General features: G+C 42.7%; 2 protein-coding genes across 11 annotated transcripts in view; one reads left to right on the forward strand and one right to left on the reverse strand.

Moving 5' to 3' along the window:
• Positions 1–3946, forward strand: part of APBB2 (amyloid beta precursor protein binding family B member 2) — a 180549-nt gene extending 176603 nt beyond the window's left edge. For all 10 annotated transcript variants that reach the window (XM_061993310.1, XM_061993309.1, XM_061993312.1 and 7 more), the window contains one exon: positions 284–3946. In XM_061993310.1, coding sequence (XP_061849294.1) covers positions 284–451 — 168 coding nt within the window. In that variant the 3' untranslated portion in view covers positions 452–3946. The remainder of the gene's footprint in view (positions 1–283) is intronic.
• A 1858-nt stretch (positions 3947–5804) lies between these two features.
• NSUN7 (NOP2/Sun RNA methyltransferase family member 7) lies at positions 5805–24257 on the reverse strand. The gene is given in 12 exon segments (XM_061993206.1): positions 5805–6410; positions 8038–8155; positions 10696–10813; positions 11316–11417; positions 12151–12294; positions 12909–13119; positions 14856–15039; positions 16156–16308; positions 19462–19592; positions 21832–21890; positions 22253–22612; positions 24193–24257. Coding segments are annotated over 11 exon segments (2139 nt in total). The 5' UTR covers positions 22566–22612; positions 24193–24257.
• Positions 24258–24774: the final 517 nt, after the last annotated feature.

Consider the following 24774-nt stretch of genomic DNA (forward strand, 5'->3'; position numbering starts at 1 on the left):
GACAGAAGAAGAAAGGATGGATAAAAACAGGATTTGGGATTCTGATTTATTTTATCACTAGTTTTCAAAGGGTTGTTGCTATGATGGAGTATCCGTTGTGTGCTAGTGAACAGTTGGTACCCAGAAATTGACAGGCCAGTGTCCCGTTAACTTCAGCCGGGCTGTCACATCCAAAGCAGAGGTTTACCTGTGTTTCATGAGAGAGTATCATAGGTGTATTGTAAATGCTCTGAGATGGTATTGGCAGCTGTAAGGACTGCAGAGTGCCTTTGCTTTGTTGCAGTTACGGTATCAGAAGTGCTTAGTAGCCAGACCTCCTTCGCAGAAAGTCCGCCCACCCCCGCCTCCCGCAGACTCGGTGACCAGAAGAGTTACAACCAATGTAAAAAAAGGAGTGTTGTCCCTCATTGACACTTTGAAACAGAAACGCCCAGTCTCTGAGATGCCATAGCTGCACGAGAGGGAAGATTCTCCCGGCGTTCACCTGAAGGTAACAGTAGCTACAGTAAGGAAACCGAACTGACGATGTCTGGCCTTCCATTTCAAATTGCTGATGCTTTGTCTTCAGAGAATATACCCCTATCGAAACAATGTTAGACAAGCATGTTCTCTCGTTCTTGCCACCGTCGTGTGATATGAAAAGAAGCATGAATAATTTTTTTGCTGTCGGTGAGTTACATCATGAGCGATGGAAGGTCTGTTTGATTGTAAATACGTGAACATTACCTAAACTCACACGACAAAAGAACATGGCCGCATCCCTCCCAGCGAACTCGTGCTAAAGTCCTTGGAGTGAATGATGCCCGAGTTGGTAGTTTCACCGTCTTGAGCTGGATTTGTCACAAACCCATCTTAAATCCTACAGCACTTGGCTCTGTTTTCAGCACTGGAGTAGGTACCAAGTATTAGCTACCATTGAATTACTATAGATGAAATACTAAGTTTTATTTTTTACAGAAAGACACCTGTTAGTTTTTAATCGTTTGTCAGCACTGGTCATCAGCCACCACTTTAACCTCTCCCTGACATGCTCCTGAATCATGGTGTCATGATTTTGTCTCCTGGTTATACATTACGAATCTCCGAGAAGAACCCCAAACCAATGCTGAAAAATCCACAAGTGTTTTCCATAATTGAGTTGCAGGGTGATCCACTGAAGCTTTTCAGTTTTGAACATACAAATGCAGCTGTTGGCTGTTAAATTTATTCTCCTTAATCTGTCATTAATTCATAAAAGATACCATTTGTTTCACACAGGGCTGAACCCAATCAGGAGTAAGAAAGAACTAGTCAGCGATGTCATTGTCTTACAACTCTTGTAGAGACTAAAATATTCCATATCTTTTCCATATGAGCGTTGGATAAAACGTTCAGTCCAGCGTCTGGTTGCACAGTTTCCCCTTCCCCTCAGCGTTTGTTGCTGAATGCATAACGTGCCACAAAAAGAACAGTCACCTTTCTTGTTATTTACAGAAGTCCGTGACATTTCTTTTACTTTTAAAGCTCTTGTGACAAAGTAAGAAGAGAGTTGTTGTTGAACAGGTCAGTGCTTCAGGTGACACGACGTGATTTCAGTGCTTTTGCTCCCAAGGCTTCATCCGTGTGCTCTGATTTACGCGCCACTGCAGACCCTGTCCGGATCAGCCCCGTACAGGTGTGCGAGCCCATTTGCAAATGCAGTCACGCACCTTGAGTCTCTCCGTTTGCCATCTGCTGTCGAGACCTGCGGATTGGTACCAGTTTTGGAAATGGAACATTAAAGATGTTTTTAACTAGCATTTTAAATGTTTTGCCTCCATTTATAGGTATGTTCCAAGCTGTCACTGTCTCCCAAGTCTGCAAATCTGGTCATACTGTAATTTTAAGAAGCAAGGTTGCTATCACAGACCTCGGGTTTTTATTTTCACTATGCAAGAGACTGTTACAAACAATTTTCTTTTTGTTTCCTCGTTTTAAGAAACTAATGGCAACACCTGGGCAAAGCAACTTAGGAACTCAAGGGGAAAGAAAACGATGACTCAAGAAATTTCTGTGTTGAAAAATGCAGAAGAATCACAAAACTAACCTCAGCATGATGCAGGAGCAAGCGCCAGGTGAAGGCAAGCTGTGCAGCCTTTGTAATTAGCTGTATCTCTCTAGGCTGCCCTCTGCAGAACCCCTTTCACATGTGTCTGTGCCACGATTGTGCAGCCCAGGTGCTGCAGCAGTTGTGCTGGCAATCTAGACTTTTACTTTCTTTTGTTTTAAATTACAGAAGATACTTTGACGGTGTCTTTTTAAAAAAAGTTGCATCTGGAAACACCAGGATTTGGGATTTGCAACCATTCTGCAGCAGTGAATTTTAAACAGTACAATTAGGTTTTGTATGTGCATCTGCACAGTGCTGATTCTCCCCAGGAGAGATCCAAATGCTCTTTGATTAAACCAACACATAGCAAACGGCAGCGTAAAGGCTCCTCTCCACCAGTGTTGCCCAGGCCGTTGAAGGCCTACTTACCTTTCACCAGCAAAGTGCCCAGTCGCAGGAAGGGTGAGGAGAAGCTGGAAAGACCTTTGAAAAGCCTTAGAGGTCACTTGCCAATATTATGTTGTAAGAGTTTTGCGTCCATGGACAAACCGTCGTTGATTTTTGCAAGTATTTTCGGTAGTGTCCTTAACGGTCTGACTAGATGTGGCCTTTTTGCTTCAGTAGAGCTCCTCATTCTCCAAAAGACTAAGTATACATGCAGGCGTTTGCAGGATCAGAGCCTAACGTTGCGCAGCCTGTTGCCGTTGGTTAAACCACCGACCTGTTAAGACGCTCTTTTCAGCACGGCCACGGAAGCCCGTGCGGGGTGCGTGTCTGAGCAGCTGCTGCTGCAGTCGCTGTCCCGGCCACCCTTGGGTTACCTATGCAGTTTTGTAGAACAGCCAGTGATTCCGTAGGCAGGCAGCCGTGTTCGCTATGCCTTGTATGTCTCATGCCATATTTTAAATTAACCTGTTAAATACAGCTTAAAATATTTTTTATTTTATTTATTCTATTTTTACTGAAACCTCCTGCATTACCCTGTTGATGTATTGTCTCTACTGGATGTGTAACGCTCCCCACTCTGTATACTAGCGGTTGCCTGAGCAACGGCAGGCTGTGTGATTATTTGTAGTCACATTTTTATCTGAGTCTGTAGAAAAATCATGTAAAGCAAGGCTAATTTCTTCCTTTGTTTCCATGCAAGTACTAAGTCAGAGGTAAGTATCACATGTCAGTCATGTCATGAATATGCTCCCTTGCAGGCGGGAGGCAATTTATATTCACAGTCAAGACTAAGAGATAAAAGCCTTTCTTTGGAAATCTGCAATGCTGGCTGTAGGTTTTTATTTAAGCCACTTACTGTTTCATTTGCAGGGCAGCAGGGGCGGGTGGGAGAGAAAAGGCTCCAGCCAGCCACCTCTGGGCTGGTCAAACAGGAGTAACGAAAATGGCGTGGAAGGGCGCAGAATCCATTCACGGTGAAATAAGCCCATGGTGTACTTGGTGCACAGCCCCCGGCACCCATCCAAACAGCAGGCCCACGGTGACAGCAACAAAAGCTACGGGCTGTCTAACAGCTTCCGCCAGTCCCGCGTCACTCACAGTTCCACATCCCTTTCATTTGATAATTTTGACTGGGGACCTAAAATTGTTAATCACCCACAGGAAAAAAACTAAGAGGAGAACATTGTAATTAGAGTAAGTAGTGAGGGCTCAGCCTGCCAGCACTGGCAGCACTGGCAGCAGCGCCGCCCGGGCGCAGGGCTTCCCCAGCAGAGTTGGTATTGCACCAGTGGCAGGAGAGAAGGAAATGCACCCGCTGTGCATTGGCACAGCTCAGTCTCACCTAAAGCACCCGGCTGACACTGGAAAGGACAGTTTTCCCTGCTGTTGACCATTTCTCCACATTTAATTGTAATCTGTTCTGAGAATAAATTTAGCTGCATAAAGCAATTGTCTCAACTGTTACTGGTCCACAAAACTGGGAGGTAATTTCTTTTGTTCTAATTTGTGGCTGAGGGGAGGGGAAAATGGACTGGTGGTTTAGAGGCAATAGCAGCACAAGGGGCACCTTTGTATCTGGAAAGCCAAATCCACTGGTTCTAGTTGAACTGTCTAGTTGACAGAAAAGTAGTTACGCTTCCTGTTGAAAGTCATCAGCTGTTTAACCGAGTGCTCAGGCTCCAACCTCCAAGCCAGCTGCAGCCAGTCCCGGCTGGAGCCGCCGGGGAAGTAGCTGTGGGGCTGGTGCCCAGCAGCAGCCCATGGCAGGCCCCGGTGAGGCAGGACAGGCCACACCACTTCAGCCTCCGTAACGCACCACAGACGCCAAGTCCCGAGAGCAGGAGGGGCCAAGCGGGGCTGTCACACCATGGGCTGCCCCAGGGGCCCAGAAATGCTGTCACCAGACACAGGTATGTTCTTTTGCAAGTAATTTTAATTAGATTTAATAATGAATGGTACAGAAGAATGGCACAGAAGTTTATATTAAGCATTGAATGACCACATTGGAAAGGAACCCAAAATCTCCTTACCACCCATTCCTTTTATCTTAACATGTAGAATCTCTCCTCCTCCAAGACAGTTTTGAAATAGGGAGGTTTTTTTCCAGTTCTGTACGTTGCATGTGCTACTGTCATTAATTTGGTCAGAGAGAAGAGCAGAGTTCACCCTTTTATCAGAACAGGTAAGGAGCAGGGGGTGCTCACAGCGACGTGCAGCAGGTGAGCGATGCCTCTGACTGGGACAGCTGCCTCACATTCAAATGCTAAAAGAAATTTTCACTGATTCAGTGAGACAACAATATTTGTCTGATGAACAAGAACCAGCTGTCTGTGCTGCTGCTGTAATATCTGCCACATCCTTTCTTCTAAGGGTAGTGCTGATCCAGCTACATTGACTGGTGTGGGTGAGGTAAAAAGGTAAGATGTTGAAACATTTTCTCTGGGTGTCCCCCAATCCAGGCTCACATGTCAAAGAGGTTAAGATTTTACACCACACTGTCAGCACTGCTGGCACCACTCTTGCCGAGTATCTTAAGCAATTGCCCGGAGGACAATTTCCCTCTGGGCCACAGCTACCTTTGCCCTACTATGTTGCTGTGCTGTCTTTGATTTATTTCTGCACCACTTTGAGAAGTGTTGTAAAATACAATTCTTGAGGTTCCTCCTACTATCCTTCTGTCATTGTTTGCCATTTTCCTTCTTTATACTACCCATATTTGACAAATCGGATGATTGTTAATGTGTATCTGTGTGGGTGCCTGTTCTGTCCTCTGTTCAGATGGTTAGACAGCTGAAGGCATTTTATGGTGATATTTGCTAGCAAGAGGGAAGAGGCTAGAAGCTCATAGCTGTGTGCAAAGACAGACAAACTGCCCTGTGTTCAGTCCTTATTCAGCTAATTAACAGAAATGGCTATAAAAACAACTGTCTTTGAAGGTGGCAGCTCTTTAAGAACTGTTTGTGTTAAGAAAGTTGGTGAAAAGGTCTTTCAGAACCGCTTAAGAAAGTTGGTGAGAAGCAGTTAGCTGTCTGTCACAGTCAAATGCTAACTCACAACAATGGTGTCTAGCACTTGTAAAAGAGGGATAGCCACTCATAAAATGCGGCCTCCATTGGAGATAATCTATTTGAAACTGAGTGTTCCTACAGATCTGTGCGGGGTGTGCCTTAACTCCCCATTTGGTAGCAAGAAGTGACAGCTTTTTGCCCTCAGTCGCCCCACCAGCCCGTCGGCTCAGCCTGTCAGCCTTATGCAGCTGAGCCCTACTCACGAAAGCCTCATCGCTGGTTTAAAAGCGACTACCGTGGATGTGCGTGTGCAAACATCCCACGGGGCAGCTCCTTCCCCGCGCGGGTTCCCGGACGCGAAGGTGTCGGGTGTGCGGCGCTGGGCGCGTTACCGCAGCCCGGCACGCAGCGCGCGGCCCTCCCGGGCTCCCGCACGGCTCCAGCGCCGGAGGGAACACGATGCGCACGGTCCGCAGCGGCAGCGGCAGGCGCTGAGCGCCGGCCTTCCGCGGCAGCGCCGGGCCGCCCCGCACCCGGGCCGCGGGGGCCGCGGCGGGCGGGGGCTTCTGCCCCCGAGGCGGAGCCGCGGCTGCGGCGGGGCGGACGGATGGCCTCAGCGGGACGGAGCCGAGCGTGCGGTTCGCGGCCTTCTGCTGTGCCTTACGGGCCGCTTTAGATACTGGAACTGGGGCTTCAGTAGTAGCCGCGGTCTGGTGGCGAGGGAACGCTGGGCCCTTGGGCTCTGCCACACCGCCGGTCGTGTGCCGCCTGCGCGCGGTTACTCGCTGCTTTTTCTCCTCTTTCTTTGATTTTCCTACAATGCCGTCTAGGAGACCTTTTGCTGCAGCACGAGCCAAAATTTCTTTAACACCTTCGGAAGAATCTTTCTGAAAATTTTCAAGGGAAGCAACAACAAATCTGAGCCACAATACAGAGCTGCAAACTCAATACTTCAGTCCCAGTAATTCCTCAGAATTTACTCCGGGAGAAAACTGCGGCAGAATCTAGCAGCAGGACTTCAGTCACGTGTGATAAACGCTAACCAGACTGTTTATTCCAGAAGTTAAAAACACGACTGCTGTGGGAAATAGTATCTGATGAGTATCTGCTCTCTGGGGACTTGGCCCTCTACAGGCCTGAAGAAGGGGAAACTGCATTCTGGGCTTTGTGCTAGGTGTCTCCCGTGCCAAATTGCTCCGTAACGTGCATATACACACACATATATCTCTGTATGGATCGGAAATAGTTACATTAATCACATTAGACATTAATAATGTTCATGATAATGAAAATCCTTGTCCATAATATATGAGCAAGGAGCGCTCAAACTACATTAACTAGGAACCAGGTCACCATTCAAATACTTAAAGAAAAGCAATGGACAAGAAGCTATTTACAACTAACCAAAAGGTGGGTTCCTGTAAATCAGAAACTTCATTTGAAATGGTATGTCCATGTTTTTTGCCTTGCAGAAAGGGTTCATTTCCAGAATCGCCTAAAAATTGGCCATAGGAGCAATTGCTTCTGTGTGTTAGGATCTGACTAAAAAAAAGATTCAAATCAACTACCTGAAACAAAAGTGTTTCTTTCTCTGGAAGGCGACAATATGGTAGACAGCTACATACAGCATGACTAACAACTTACCAGCACAGGGAGCCAGGTTAAAAATCACTTTGCATTGAAAAGAACGAGGTCAATAATAGACAGCTTGAAAGGCTTTTCATGTGCTAGTCTCTTACTAAACAAAATCCTCTCATTTCCCCCAAGACACAAGCTTCTTTCAAGCGCTCTAATTGCAGCACGACAGAAAGTGGTACAAATAACTAAATAAGATCTCCTATCTTTAATTTTCAATGAAATTATAATTAGCTACCCCCACCCCCCCCCGTTTGAAAAAAGTCCTACTTTTGCCAGACACGAGGAAAATGTTGATGCGCAGAGGTGCAAAGGAGCCCTTTAAGGCCTCTCCTCAGGAATCGTGCCAAGGCTTTTTCCATTTACTCAGCAAGAGCCCCTGCCTTTCTAGCCAGATTTGCATATGCCTTAGTTTTGTAAGGAAACATATTCATGCCTATTTCATTCAAATTATAATGAAGTAATTATAATTCCTATGGGTGCCGGTGTCTGCCTGGATACTGGAAAGTCTTGGGGACACCTACAGACAAAACAAAAAGGTTTACTGGACAACACTCATCCTGAGTCTAATCAAGCTGTGTATTGAATCCCAAGGCCTGACAGCAACTACGTATTTCCTCTAGATGTTCCCAACACTGACTTAGAGCAAGAGGCTGCTCCCATCACCAGCAGCTGCAGCAGAAAAGGCACATGCTGGAAAGCGTAAAAACAAGGTGGGGCTCAGCACAAAACACATTTCACCTGCTCCCTTATTCTTTGTTCTGAAGACAACTGAAGAACAGACCGGATTTATTTTAAAATGTTCCACTTCATGTGTTCTTTTGTGGAACCTATTCTTTTCCCATAAAATGTTTTTAAATGATGATTTTCCAAGCTTACCTCTCTTGCTAGAACAGCTAGAAAACAGCCGCTGGAGATTTCTGATGGCTCCATTCTGAAAAAACATTCAGAGGAAGCCTCTGAATCGAAGCAAGAGGAAAAGACAGAGGGAATAAGCCTGTAAGAAATAAATAATCAGAAAAGAATATTTAAGGATATAAAATAAAATAAACAAAGACTTACTAAAAATAATTTCCAAAATATGTCTTTCAGTGACAGTCCTACAGAGCCTTTTCTTCATTTGAAAAAGCTGCAATTCAAGAAAGACACGAGAATTCATCTCATTAGAATTGGGGTTTTTTTTCTATTTCTTCCACTGTTTCCCACTGAATTAACCACCAGGTGATAAATATGCATGAACATCATCAACAACCCTGTTCTTTCTCAGGTCTGCAATTACTGCATTATCAAGTTGGCCATGAAGTTGGGGAATGCTCTGAAAACACTATGCAGTACACAGGAGACTGTAAAGGGGCTGACTTTTTAACTAGATGCTCATAATAAATATCTATCCAAGCTAAAAATCTTAGGTTTGAAAAATTTGCCTCTTTGTAGTAACTGAGTACTGGGTTGTTTTTTTTAAATGTAGAGTTTTGCAACACAGCAGATAGGAAGGACCAGCCTTCTCTCACAGTCTCTGTGTATTCCAGTAACCACAGAAGACCTTTAGGATCATTGAGCCCAACCACTAACCTCACACTGCCAAGTGTCCATCACTAAACTAAACCTTGTCCCTCAGCACCTCATCTGTGCATCTTTTAGACATCTCCAGGGATGGTGACTCCACCACCTCCCTGGGCAGCCCATTCTAATGCTAAATAACACTCTTGGTGAAAAACTTCTTCCTAATGTCCAATCTAAACATCCCCTGGTGCAACTTGAGCCCATTTCCTCGTGTCCTATCATTCATTACTGCAGAGAAGAGATCAACCCCACCGCACAACAGCTCCCCTTCAGGTACTTGTAGAGCGTGATCAGATCTCCTCTCAGCCTCCTCTTCTCTAGGCTAAACGTGCCCAGCTCCCTCAGCTGCTTCTCATAAGAGTAATCCCTAACTGTTACAAACAGGCCTCAAGGACTCAGCTCATAGGCTGCTGAACTGGCACTAAGCTGTTTCAGTGCAGAAAAATGCTGTCAAAATGTGCTTATGCCATTGTTCCCAACCCCCCCTCTTTTCATCGCTGAGGCCTGTCAGATGCAGCCCCTGCTCAGTGCTCCACTGCTCCTCAGGAGAGGCCGGTGTAAGAGTTTCCTGAAAGTCATGAATTTTCTTGGCACAGAAGCATTGAGTGCACCTGTAATGCTCACACATTAGTGTAACTTGCCTTTCAAAAACTAGTGTGAGCTCCAGTGCAGACAGTAACTGCAACAGAGTTCATTCTATCCTGCATTCATTCTTTTAGGCAAAGAAGGTACCTAATTCATTCTAAGGAAGGTGAACAAGGGACTAAGTGCTACATGCATCTCCAACATCTTGAGGTTTCATCTTAAGATGAGCATAATCACACACTGTATTTTATTTGTGCTGTTCTATTAGGGCTCTCTTGGTGCTGGTTACCAGCAGTTTCATTGTAGCAAGAGCTGAAGAGCTACACATGACACCATCCCAGATGCACCTGTGGCAGGGAAGGAGGAACTGCTTCTGGAATTGTTATTTAGGAAGTTCAGTCAGTCTTCAGTCACAAATCTGCTCATGTCTGCAAAAATCCTAGCGCCATTTCATTCTCTTTTTCTTACCCTCTGAGATTGCCTTGTATTTGAAAGTAAAAGTGCGGTTTGGTGGTATGACAAGTTTCACGGTGTTTCTGCAGAACACTGAATAAAGTTTGTTCTGGCTTTGCAGGGAGACAGCTGCATTAGAGGAGGAGGGTTTTTTTGGTTTTCCCCCTGAAAAAAATCAAAGATCTGGAAAAAACCCTCAGGATGTTTAAAAAATATAAATTCCATTCCATGAATTTCTGTATTATTTGTGTTCAGATAATTCAGAGACCATTCTGTTCCAAGGTCTCCCTAGCATGTGTCTGCTGGGACTGAGAAGAAAATCTAGAAAGTACCCATTAGTCTTTTAACAGCTGCTCCACCTGACAGGTTTTAACCACAGAAAAAGTACATAATGCATGTACTTTTTTTTCCATGTATATATTTGTATTTGCTGTGATTGCAGAGGATATTCTCTTCCTGCAGCCTGTCCCCCCATAAGCCATTCATCTGAATACAGGGATGAGCGATTCTACAGCAGAGGTTCTAATTCTTCTGTATTATTCTCACATTTAAGACTTCGTTTCTTTTTCCTTTGAAACTGATCATTCTAGGTGAGAAGCTGAGAGCATGCTAGCGAGCTCCCTGACTTCTTGTCTACATTTTATCTCAAACTGGCCTCATTCTCTGAATACTGATAGGATGGAAACTCTATCATAATGTTCTTTCTAACCAGTGAGTTTTCCTCTCATCTCGATTTCAGATGGGAACAAAAACATTAGATGAAAAAGTCAAGAGGATGCTACTTGTACTCTCATAACAACAAAAGGAACGGACTGAGAGGCAGCAAAAAACCTATTTTAAATGTTAATCTAATGCAAGATCAATCTAGGATAAGAATTATGCTGCAATGTGAAGTTATACTTAATTTTTCCACAGACAAAACTACTCCTGGCATACCTAAACGGATGTGCTTTATTTCTTTCCACTCCAGATTCCAGTGCTTTTTTCACCACTAGTTCATTTTCTTCTGGGTAAACAGAACAAGTGCAGTAAACAATAGCTTGTACTTTGTTAACTACAAAACAAACACACACATTTTTTCCTACTGTTAACATTCTTCATATATATACAGGGTTGTTTAGTGAGGACTGCGACCAGCATGAAAATTATGCTTGGATGTCATTTTTACCAAGAAATTATATCCTCCTGCACACATCAGTCTCTGGTGGTTTTAAATAATTAAAATATTTTCAAATACTTGCAGCTTTCATCTAAAATACAGGGCTGCATCTACTCTTTTCACACAGCTGCCAAAGGAGTGGGGAAGAAAGCAGCAGCGTGTAGATGGAGCCAGGCTACATTTACAACTTGTCCAAAGCAGAGTACGACTAAGCCAGTAAGCAGGTTCTCTACACAGTGCTGAAGATTGTCATATTAATGGCTGGTGAACACCAAGAGACAGATACACCTATAACTGGAGGTAATCAGTGTGTCTTTAACAGCATAAAAAGTGGTGCCAGTACAAGGGAATTGACAGCACGAGGTGTTGCCAGAAATCCCCGAGTGAGCGCGCTTACATTTCATCGCGTGTGTCAACTCACGAAGCTGCCTCTCGGCAAGAGTATTGAGCTTATCCTCAGACACACGCCCTTGGAAAAGGTCTCTCAGCAATCCTGCATCTAAAGGCAAAAAAATTTAAATTTATTAATGCAACTTGTATTGGTGCCTTAATATTCCACTGTTTGCAGGAAATGCTTTAGCAACAGGCCAGGTTATTACTAGTGCAGTCGGAAGGCACGTTTTCTGAATACCTAAATGATTCTGAATGCCTAAATGATTCTTCTTTCTCTCTTTACCTGTATGTACTACTGCTTCTTATCTGCTCCTATTTAAGAAAAATTGTGCAGTGAATAGACTTACATAATTGATAAAGGAACGTAATCAAGGGAAAATGATATATACTTACTTGTACCTTGAAGTTCATTTTCTACCTAAAGTCTTTTTTACTTTAAAAGAAAGTCTGCGTACACCTTGCTCCCCAGAACAACCCTCAAATGTCATCAACTTTAAAAAACAATCTTTCAGCGTCACCCAGAAAGATTTCATTTTATTGTTGAGAATCCTAAGCTCGGACAAACATGTTCATGCTCACTTTGTGGGGAAAAACATCTGAGTCATTTATTTGTTCTCTCTTGTTTTTCCACAGTAGCCTGCATGTACAATACACATAAAACATTATGCAAGTTATTTAATATATATGGTTCGTAGTAGTTAAAACACAAATGTAAAAGGCAGGGTATTTTATAAAGCAAAACCATTTACTGAAGCAGCTACAATGCCAAGCTAACATTCACATCACTTGAATGTTATTTCTAGCAGAAAGCACGAGCTAGCTGTTGTATCAAAAGTTACCTCCGTGTTCATGTAAAATAAAGTCTATTGGATTGCCAACACCCAGCGCAGAGCACCGTGGGAGCAGCAAAATAACTTTTGCCTTTTCAAGTCTTGAGTCTGTTGGTCCAATCTCAGTAAAGTCTTCAGGTAACAACTGGATATCTGAAAAAAAAATAAAGGGGGAAAAAACAAAGAATTCTGCATGCAAGCAAGCCTGCCTAGTTTTAGTGTGATAAAGGTGGTGAGACTGTCATGTTATACAGACTCCCAAGGAGCTAAAGACTGCTACACCCAGATCCTCCAAAGTACATCCTTCTGATTTCAGACAGAATGAAGGACTGGACCTTAGCATTTTCCACTGACGAGTCCGCTAATGGGGTTCTAGAGTCCTGTTGTATTCTGTTCTGTGTCCTCTGGGTAAGCCAGATGAGTGTTTTGGATTAACACTTTCAGAAACAGGTGGAATCAGACTGAAAGCAATAGCCAAGACATCAAGTAAATGGACCCACCAACCACCGTACAGCAACCATGTAAACAGCAAGCTTCACCTCGGCATTTCAGAAGCCTGCACCTGTGATAGTTAATCTGCTACCTTTGATTAACTTAACTGTAGCTGAAGAGTTGTCAGTTCACCTTGTGGCAAAAAATAAGTTGTTACTGCCCTCCCCAAATCCTCAAACAAGAGATCTCTGAATCCTGTCTGAAGTATCTCATAGGTACCACCACAAACAATTACAGTACAATACTTTATGTGTACCAACTGTTTTAGCACCTACTTTTACATCCCATGTGACTGAACAAGTTCCTCAGTTCCTCTGCTTTTGCTGAAGATTTTACACCACAAACAACAATTCTGGACAGGCTGTGAACTGTCAGCGCTGACATGTGGGCAATGGTCAGATGGGAACCTGCATGAGCCACTATAATGTCATCACCCATATTCAGCAGTACGTGTGCAGAGTGCACGGCAAGGCTGCGGGACTTGTCCTAGAAAATAACGACACAAAGTTCAACATGACCAACTAATTTTGGTTTGCATAAGTGCCAACGTTCTTTTCCAAAGTAGGAAAGTATGTCGTCGTTTTCATGACAAGCTAGAAAGAAGGAAGGAGAGAAACTAATCACAGAATCATAGAATGGTAGGGGTTAGAAGAGACCTTTAGAGATCATCTAGTCCAACCCCTCTGCAGAAGCAGGTTCACCTAGATCAGGTCACACGGGGTCTTGAAGAGCTACAAGGAAGGAGACTCCATGACCTTATCACAGATAGCTGCTAATACAGAATTAAACAAAGCACAAACCCAAACATCTTATTAAGTTAAGCTCACTAAATAGAAATAATTCTAACTAATGCATAAGAAAGTGTAACATCCATAGGTGAAAAGAAATGTGAAGTGCATATCATCCCCACAAGAAGGAATCCTTGGTGACAGCCAGTTCCAGAAAAGACAAATGTAGATCACAATATGCAAAATTCATTCACAGAGGCAGCTTAACAGAAAAATGCAGAACTACTCACACAGCTCTTGAAGATAATTGTAGGGGAACTGAAGCCCTCAGGGATGAAAAACTAAGATTTTGCTAAAATTTGAACACTGAAGCAGATTTGAATGCAGAAAGTACATTTACAAGAGTAAATGATACTACAGATGCTGAAGAGAGAGACACATGTCAAACATTATCTCCATGAAATTACTTAAAAAGACAATAGTGAAGATAGGGACCACGGGTACCAAGTTTTGCACCAAATCTGGCAAATACTGGACTTAAGGAAAAAAAAAAAAAAAAGAAAAAAAGCCAAACTCTTTAAATTCACATTGATATCTACGTATCTACTTATGCCATTCAAGTACCACCCTACCCCACCACACAGAGGGGGAGGTTTTGAGGGTTCTATTTCCTCACTTTGAACACTCTTCAGCAGTAATACACAGAATTTGTTCTGGTGACCTGTGGGGCTGTCACGTAGTGCTCTTTTCTGCAAGTGTCCTATTCAAAATGCACACACTGACATGAGATATTCAGAATTACTTTGTAAGTTGGGTAATAAACATGCAGGCTATAACTCCCAGAAAATGCTAAGCATCAAATGGAAATGACCTTTGAAACATTTCTGCTAAGCACTCAAGAATCATCAGACTCTTTAGATCATTTGTGGCTGTGTGTTGCCACAGGGTTACTCCAAACCACCACTTGACAATAGGAACCTCTGACCAGTCTTGCCTGGAGAAGCTAATGATGGCAAGCCAGGAAAGGGACCATTGGGGTTCATGGAGATTTAGGAACTGCACTGCACAAAATACAAAGCAGCAGCATTATTCCACCACAAATGTGCAGCTGAGGAGGGAGAGAGCTTGTAATATTAGCATACTGCTATCTACTAACTAGGGGTAATGCAAGTGGATTTACATATAAGTTGTCCTCACATTTTCAGAAATGAGATGGCCTCTTTGACCATTTTTGATGTTTATTTCAACAGTTGTAAGACTAAATTTTAAACATTTTACAAATGTAATTGTAGCTATCCGTTACAAGCATTAACACTTGCATGCTAAACTTATTGAATCAGTTTCTAACCTGATTGTTAAATGGTTCCAAAACCTTTTGAGTGTGGTGCTGCCTCACTGATTTAATAGGACAGTCACAAGAGACGTGGCCTCATTCTTATGCAAAGCATTGCTTTAGTTTGCAGATCATATCATTCAAGGGTAACACCTACTCACCTGCAGTAAGAGTTTGCCATCTGCAAAAAGATCTAAACTGAGCAGTTCTTCTTTGAGAGAGGAAGGAAAAATTAATCCATCGGGGCAATGTTGGTCCACACAGTATGTGTAACGGTCAAGGTCCGCCACAGATTCAACTCTTGTGAATCCCTTCTTCTTCAGATCTCTGAAAACATCTTCAAGGCTGTTAACACACAACTCTGACCATTAAATATACAAGTTACTTAAGCAAAAGAGCTTATATTGATTATAAGGATTTTTGCCTTTTGTGTTTTTTTAGTGTGTGTATACCCATATGCTTATCTAGTGCTCTCTAGAAGAATGCCACAGTGCCTCACACAGGCATGGAGGTCTTGGTTTGAAACAATTCAGTCAATATGTCTGACAAAATAAATTACAAAAGAGGTCTGTATCTCCAGAGGATGATCCAAAGCATGCAGATATAAATGTCTGTATGTTCAGGAGACACTGTAGCAAATTTACTGCTGGAATAGTTCTGTTCTTTCATTTTAGCCCAGCCGGTCAGTGAATGTAATGGCTGATAAATGAAATAATCCTTCTGTAAATGTAATGAAGACATACATGACAAGGTTTGCAGTTCAAGTATTGTAAAGGTGTGAAGGTATATGCATCAAGACTTGTTTGTTGAAATGCAGTTCCAGACTCCTTCTCTATCTTGAAAAGCCTGTAACCTCAGCACAGAACATCAGTCCAGGACAAGAGTATGAAGTAAAATTCTTGAAAACATAATACAATGAATTAACTCTCTAACAAACAAAACAGGTAAGAAGATAACCTGGTTTGCTTGATGTATCACTTAGTACAGAACTGGGGACACCTCTGTTACATACATGTAGTAGCTCACTAAATATAAGGATTTTGTAAAATATTTTTCTACTTCAAGTTGACATTATATTTACAGAGTTTACACCAGTATTTTGTGCCTATCCTAACATCCTTTGCCAATGTTACAGTAATACACCCACTTTTAAAGAAGTTTTCTCTATTTTTTGGTCACAGAGCATACTCACCCATATAGCTTTTTCTAACTTTGCTTCCTCATTTATTTGGTGAAAGAACACACAAGCAACACAATAGTAAGAAAAACTGTTTCACAACTTCGTTACAGTTCATGAACACCATTACTGCAATATATAAAACCTACAAACACAATGCAATGTCACTGGGCTAAGCAGAATTTACTGTAAGAAACTTAAATTTCTAGTAATAATATAACTTGGAAATTCTAAAAATTCATCCGTAAAGACATCAATATTAGATGCTACATTAGAGACCTGACCTGGTTTTAAGTGTGTTTATCCAAACACATAAAGGTAAAGCAGAAGCCCTTTGTTCCTGCTTCCTTATGGTTTCTGGTAGGATGTCTGCAATGGAAAAAGCATCATGTTCGATGCGATATCTTGCCAGTGCAGCTGCCAATTTGGTCCTAAAACTACAAAAGCATAGTCACAAGTTTAATATGTTTTATAAATGTTTACATCAACTATTAACATGCAACATTTGTATTACAATACTATACTATCTAGCTCAGAAACCAAAACCAAACGTGAGGCCTCATTTTGCATGCTGTTGCAGAAAATGTAGTTACAGGGCATTTTTCTACCCTAAACAATGGTAGGTGCAAGGTCATAGTACACAGCTGAGACTATTCAAGTGCACAAGGGACTAGAATTATGACAGATGACTCCCAAATATATCCATTTTCCCAGAAAGCTAAAAAAGACAAGTGGTTTTGGATCTGAAATCTCTGGAATACAATCTTCAGATTTTTTTCTATCTTTGAAGATTGCAGATATAGAATACATTTATGTCCAGAATGAGCATTTGATGAAAGCCAACCTCTAAATGTGCACAGCAACACAACAAGTAGGATGACAACCAGGAGTCAGTTTTATGAAGTGGAAATGCCATGGGATTCCCAGTCTTTTCTTTCCACAAGCTTTACTTGTAATCTTGATATGTGATACATTAAAGCAAATAAAAATTGCTGGTGAGTTACTTCAGATCACAGAATCACAGAATCTTAAGGGTTGGAAGGAACTTCAAAAGATCATCTAGTCCAACCCATCCTGCCAGAGCAGGACCACAGAGTAGGTTACACAGCGACTCGTCCAGATGGGTCTTGAATGTCTCCAGAGAAGAAGACTCCACAGCCCATCTGGGCAGCCTGTGCCAGTGCTCCCTCATCCTCACAGTGGAGAAGTTTTTCTTTATGTTTCTTTGGAACCTCTTATGTTCCAGCTTATACCCATTGCCCCTTGTCCTATCATTGGACATCATTGAGAACAGCCTGGCTCCATCCTCATGACACTCACCCTTTACATATTTGTAAACATTAATGAGGTCACTCCTCAGTTTCCTCTTCTCCAAGCTGAAGAGCCCCAGCTCCCTCAGCCTTTCATCATAAGGGAGATGTTCCACTCCGTTCATCATCTTGGTGGCCCTGTGCTGAACTCTCTCCCTGTCTTTCTTGAATTGAGGGGCCCAGAACTGGACACAATATTCCAGATGTGGTCTCATGAGGGCAGGGTAGAGGGGGAGCAACCTCTCTTGACCTACTACCCACAGCCCTTCTAATGCACCTCAGGATGCCATTGGCCTCCTTGGCCATGAGGGCACATTGCTGGCTCATGCTCATCCTGTCAAGGTATATTACTTACTGCCCTTATGGTATTTATGAACTATTCTATAGTACTCATGGGCTATTCTAAATCCAGCAGCAACACATTTCATTCACCCAATGCCTGCTGAGTTCATCAACAGAACGACAAAAGAAATACTTGAATGCTACTTCAAAAGTTTATTTTACATATCCTTTTTTTCCTAATGATTTAAAACAATATTTAACAAAGTTCCATATAGAAGTATTGCTAAATAAATGGATGTTACTCTGTTCCACGATCTCTTGACACTATACACTCATATTTATTTTTTATAAATCATATGAAAAAAGTTCTTAAAACAACTATATGACAGCTTTTTTCCAGCAAAGTAATTTACACTATAGAGATGGTTTGTTAGCTCTGTTTTTCTTAACTACAGAAATAGGAAGGCTTTACTTCAAATGAGCTTCTCAGGAAAACTAAAAACAAAGCCCATAAAATTTGAAGCTGAGACCTATAACATTGACAATTATTTTTAAAAAGGAACTGGTTATACAAATCAGCATTCCTGATAATATATATCAACACCCATCTATGACAAGGGCTAGAAGGACAACTCAGGAAATTACAGGCCTGTCAGCCTGACCTCAGTGCCAGGGAAGGTTATGGAGATCATCCTGAGTGCCATCCTGAGGTAAACACAGGGCAACCAGGAGTTTAGACCCAGTCAGCATGGCTTTATGAAAGCCAGGTCCTGCTTGACCAATCTGACCTTTCTATTACAAGACCATCCACTTAGTGGTTGAGGGAAAGACTCTGGATGTAGTCTTCCTGGACTTTAGTATTCAACACAGTCTCCCCTATCATCCTCCTGGAGAAAATGGCTGCCCCTGGAGAAACAGCTTGAATGGACCTACTCTGCAATGGGTGGAAAACTGTCAGGATGGCCCGGCCCAGGGAGTGGTGGTGAATGGTGTTAGATCCAGTTGGCAGCTGGTCACCAGTAGTGTTCCCCAGGGCTTGATGTTTGTGCCTGTTCTGTTTAACATCTTTATCAATGATCTGGATGACGGGACTGAGTGCACCCTCAGTAAATTCGCAGGTGACACCAAGCTGGGCAGCTGCGTAGATCTGCTGGAGGGCAGGAAGGCTCTTCAGAGGGACCTGGACAGGCTGGATCAATAGGCCGAGGCCAATTACATGAGGTTCAACAAGGCCAAGTGCTGGGTCCTGCACTTGGGCCACAACAACCCCAGGCAATGCTACAGGCTTGGGGAGGAGTGTCTGGAAAGCTGCCCAGTGGAGAATGACCTGGGAATGTTGACTGACAGCCAGCCAAACATGAGCCAGCAGTGTGCCCAGGTGGCCAGGAAGGCCAAGGGCATCCTGGCCTGGATCAGGAACGACGTCAGCAGGAGGAGGGAGGTGATCATTCCCCTGTACTCAGTGCTGGTGGGACCACACCTCGAATATTATGTCCAGTTCTGGGCCCCTCTCTACAAAAGGACATAGAGGTGCTGGAGTGTGTTCAGAGATGGGCAATGAAGCTGGTGAAGGGTCTGGAGATGATGAGGAGTGGCTGAGGGAGCTGGGAATGTTTAGTCTGGAGGAGGCTGAGAGGACATAATGATCACTTTCTACAACTACCTGAAGGGAGGCTGTGGTGAGGTGAGGGATGGTCTCTTGTCCCATGCAACAAGAAACGGGACAAGATGAAATAGCCTCAAGTTGTGCCAAGGGAGGTCTAGACAGGGTATTAGGAAAAATTTCTTCACCAAAAGGGTTGTCAAGCCCTGGCACAGGCTGCCCAGAGAAGTGGTTGAGTGTCCATCCATGGAAGTATTTAAAAAATCTGGAGATGTGGCACTTAGGGACACAGTTTAGTGGTGGACGTGGCAGTGCTAGGCTAACAGTCAGACTCAACTATCTTAAAGGTCTTTTCCAACTCAAATGATTCTAAGCAAAGCTCTTAGCATGTATACCTGTTGAGATAAAGCTCTATTTTCCGAACTTCTGCTACGGGTTCCTCTTCATCAAAAATCTGTCTTGCTTGAAACTTTCGGTCTTGTAGGTCATAAAGCATCACAACAAGCAAGCTGGTTAATTCATCTGGCTGCAACAGAAAAGCAACCAGATAAAGTGACATAAAACACATCTCACTTCTGCAAAAAGATCCGTATCAAATTGCACTCTCTCCTAAGAGGCATTAACAACTCCAATGAAACACTTATTTGCAAGAATATGAAAGCAGTTTCTCATGCAGAGCCAGTAAAACACTGAAGAATCTTTTAAAAACTCAAACACACAACTTAAAAGTTATTTATCTTATGAACATTAAAAACATTCTCCATACATACAGATAAGGTACTATACCTGAATAACTTTCAGTGTTATTCAGTATCAGAACTTAGTCTTTGAAATAAATATCATGAAGTAGTTCCTTGAATAGTTAAGTTTACAGAAACTTCCTCTCTATCCATTTGTCTGCTGTGGGATTATTCAGGATATAACAATTGATATTGCAGCATTTAATAACCATTCTGAAGTTGTCACACTTGTAAAATCCCTTTCTCATGTCTAAATGTTTAAACCAGGGAGCATTTCCTTCTTATGGACAGTAATTAACAGCACTCCTGTCTGCCTCTTTTCATGACATTCTTACTTTCTCAGAAATATGACCAAAATTAGCTAGAAAACTCAAGTTATTAGGGAAATGCCACCAAACACAAAATTTTACCACTTAAGTCTTACTTCCCTCCAAAAACAAGCCAAAAATTAAATGTGCTAGATCATTTGCCTGCTCACGTTAATCTCAACAAATAACATCAGTTTAAATTATTCTCATGTTAATTCTCTCAATTATTTCCAAAGGCATCAAAGACTAAGCTGGAAGGAACAGCAGATTCCTCTGCCAGCTCTAGAATTCCTTTCATGTCCATGCAGGAAAGCATGTTGAGAGAGGAAACTGGACTAAGTTTTGCCAGTACAAGTACAATATTTGTGTACTACACAGTTTGCCCAGGAAATGAGACATGGGTTCCAGGCTTTCTTTTGTCTGATGGGGTTCACTCCATGAATTACAACTCCCAGGGACAGGAAAGGAAAATGACTTTTTCCCCACTCAGAAGAGAACACAGTTGGGAAGACTGGCTCACTGAACAAGTTTTACACTGTAGTAAGTACTGGGATTCACTCCCCCACCTTCTTTCTTTGAAGGTTTTCATTCTCAGCAGTAAGGTGCAACAAGAATCTCACAGACAATGTATCTAATACTTAACTAAAAAGGGCAGCAATATTTCAATCTCAGGCTACCATACAGTTCCAACCAACAAGTTTACTTTTGAAAAATGTCGCAGAACCCTCATAAAATATTCTAATTTCATCAACACAGAAAATACAAGGATCAGTTCTGGGGCGAGTCTTGTTCAACATCTTCATCAACAACCTGGATGAGGGGACAGAGTGTACACCAAACTGGGAGGACTGGCTGATTCCCCAGAAGGCTGTGCTGCCATTCAGCGGGATCTTGATCGGCTTGAGAGTTGGGCTGAGAGGAACCTCATGAGGTTCAACAAGGACAAGTGCAGAGTCCTGCATCTGGGAAGGAACAGCCTCATGCACCAGTACAGGCTGGGGGTTGACCTGCTGGAGAGCAGCTCTACAGTGAGAGACCAAGGAGTTCTGGCTGACAATAACCTAACCATGAGCCAGCAATGTGCCCTCATGGCCAAGAAAGCCAATGGCATCCTGGGATGCATCAAGAAAAGGGTGGCCAGCAGGTCAAGGGAGGTTCTGCTCCACCTCTGCTCTGCTCTAGTGAGGCCTCATCTGGAGTCCTGTGTCCAGTTCTGGGCTCCTCAGCTCAAGAGGGACGGAGAACATCTAGAGAGAGTCCAGCACAGGGCCACCAAGATGATCAGGGGACTGGAACATCTTCCTTATGAGGAAAGGCTGCGGGAACTGGGGCTGTTTAGTCTGGAGGAGACTGAGGGGGGATCGCCTTAATAATTATATAAATGGTGGATGTCAGGAGGTTGGGGCATCCCTTTTTTCTATTGTATCTAGCAACAGGACAAGGGGTAATGGGATGAAGCTGGAACACAAAACGTTCCATTTAACAATAAGAAGAAGCTATTTCACTGTTCAGGTGAGGGAGCCCTGGCACAGGCTGCCCAGGGAGGGTGTGGAGTCTCCTTCCTTGGAGGTCTTCAAGACCCGCCTGGACGTGTTCCTGTGTGACCTGATCTAGGTGACCCTGCTTCTGCAGGGATGTTGGACCAGATGATCTCTAAATGTCCCTTCCAACCCCTACCATTCTATGATTCTATTTCTTCACAAAAACATTCACTTACTATTGACTGGCATGGGTAAACACAACTGTTTAACAATATTTCTTCAAGAAGATCCTGATCTGCAAGAAAAATAAAAGATTGGCATGTTACACTATGAAATCTACAAGATTCCCTGGAAGAAAAACTTACAAATCACTCAAGAAAAAGATGAAAGTGTAAACACTACAAAAATTAAGGGCAGATTTAATCACAGTAGCAACTCCAAATGAAAAAATAAACAGTGGAACTGTCTCCTTTCACAAAACACTAACTCAGATATACTTAAATATTTGAGGGACACATGTAGTCTCATAGTAACCCGTAATTTAACCAAAAATTCCCCAGACCTCTGCTTCCATGCAGAAACTAAACACTCAGTTCTGCCATATTTTCTCTACTGCATCATTTCTGCTGGCAATTCTTGGGCAAGTTCAGTACTTACATTTCAGAGCATTGAAAGCCAATTCATACGCTACGTGCTGGGAATAGTCATCTTTACAATCCAGCATGGGAGACACTGAGTCACCACTGTACTGCACCAGCATTCCATCCTTACTCTTTTCAGTACAAATGCCTTGGAAAATCTTAGCTGCAGTTATGTATATGGAGTCGTGATAGCCATTCTTCTCAATCAGAGTCATTGTTCTGTCTTCAACAGATCCTTTCTCTTCCAAAATCTTCGTTTCACTGAAGGCTTAATTATCATTTACAACATCCTCCTGTACAGACACCAAGCTACTTTTAGAACCTGGCATTTTTCCAGTTGCTGACTGTGTAAGTGCAAGTCATAATCCTGCTGCCTCTGCAAAAAAATCCAAAGTTTATATTGAACTATGAAATTTTCTTTCAACAGAATATACTTTTCCCTTCGTTTTCAGATTTTCAGAAGCATTTGTTTTCTTTTTTAGGCTCTAATCCTGCAAATACATATCCATCTATACTGCTGTATGTCTACCATCTTACATATGGTAGAGAAGCATTTGTAATAGTTTTCTTACCTTATTTATTTTCACTAATGCAGATACAAAGACTGGTTACTTGTTTCAAAGAGGCCAGTGCTTTACAAGAAATCATCCTAAACAAGCCTCATGCAGAGACTTGATTCTCTGTGCCTAATAATAAGCATTATTACTGCAGACAGACTAGTATCTCTTACTGGGAATTCTCCTTTAATAAAAAGACACCATGGATATTTCAAAGCAGCTATTGTCTCTTCCAAAGAACCATCTTGAAAAGAGCTGCAGTGAATTCCACATGCTTGTCCACTAACCCGCATACCTGTTCCTAAAAATGGGTAACAGAGATCACCTAAGTGTTAATGTATTACCTAAGCAGCATGATTTCAAATGCAGGAAACCCATTCTGACAGTCTCTGAAGATATTGTCCAACTCTCCATAAGGCCAAGTGAGCTGCTTAAATTTTCTACACATCTTACATTAACGATAAAAATTACCTTCCCCCGAGGTGGAATAAGCCTTCAATAAAAAGAAAAATAAAAGCCCCAGTGCTAGTTGAATCCTAAACTATGCTTCAGTTCCACACAGAACCTACTTAAACTATATCCATCCCAGTGCTCAGGCTTACCCTACTTGCTCTGGTTGCTATAACAGGCATTTGTGACACAGCCTGGAGGCTTAGAAGTCAGGTTAAATGTTCAGAAGAGGGTTAAGCCAAAAAAAACTAAGTCACAGAGGAAAGGTTTGGGTTTTTTTTTTTAAACAAATCCCCAAAAATAATTGTCTTGTCTGGGGAAGAATAATACAAGAGAACTGTGAGGAATTTAGCAGCTTTAGCATAGAAAGCTAGGCATGGATCTGGCACTGACAAATAGTTCTGGGCACTTTAGGATTAACAGCATGAATTTGCTCTTTCTGCCATTCTATTTTTTTTTTAAATGGGTGATACCCTGACTAAACAGAACAGATCTTCTCATTTGCTCCATAATTAGTTCAGTACAACCATTCTCACGCTTTTCCCTCGGGGTCTCCATGTTCCTCAGGAACTCTTCTCCCCAGGTCAGACATACTTGCTCAGCCTTCTTTTTTCCTGCCCCCATCACATAAAACATATTAAAGAAAGAGGATGGCAGCACAAGGGGCTGGAGGGGGAAAGGACAAACACAAGCTGTTACTTCACCAGCAGGCAGCTGTGAAACACCCCATGCTGAGCCAGCATTCCCCCATTCAAACTGTCCCCAACACAGGTGACTCTCAGCCCATCCCTTCCTTCTCCAGGATCAGCAGAAGTCAGCAGCTGCCCAGCCCAGCACGCTCCAGGCAATTAACCAGCATTGCTTCTTGAATTCTGGCAGCTCATGTGGAGGAGGTCACATTTCATTTTACTTTCCTGGGATTTGCTCCCCAAAACTGAGAGCTGCTTACCCAGCAGAAGCAACTTTCACTGTCACTTTACAGACGTCCTGGGCCTCAGACAAACAGCTGCTGCTGGTGGGTGTTAAGGTCCAGCATCTCTGATGTTCAATGCAGCCCTGATGGAGCAAACAAACTTATTTTATGAAGCCATACTGAAACAGAACAAGCAGTGCTATGAAAAGGAACTGCTATTCTTCACTAGAATAAAGTATCAGATGACCTAAACTGAATTGAAACTCTTGCACTTAGAAAGGGAAAAAAAAATCATAAATGCTTTCAGGATGTTTTACACTAATTTGACCTTATGACTCACAGTAATGAGGAGAGCATCTGACAGGAACCCGGAGCCCAAACCCTTTCTCCAGCTGAACACATAACACTCCTTTCTAGAATATGTAGCAGGTGAAATAACGTTTGTGGTGTCAGGATTTTCAAGACTTGTATGGTTCCTGACTGCTGTTTGCCAAAGCTGGTTTTGCTGACCACCAAGACATGCTGCTATCAAGATGGATTTGATGAACATACTTCCCCAAAAGACAAATGTCATGACAGTGCTCTGCCCTGTGCAGACACACTGTAAGGGTGCAACAC

Source organism: Colius striatus, chromosome 3 (genome assembly GCF_028858725.1).
Source record: "Colius striatus isolate bColStr4 chromosome 3, bColStr4.1.hap1, whole genome shotgun sequence".
NCBI lineage: Eukaryota > Metazoa > Chordata > Aves > Coliiformes > Coliidae > Colius > Colius striatus.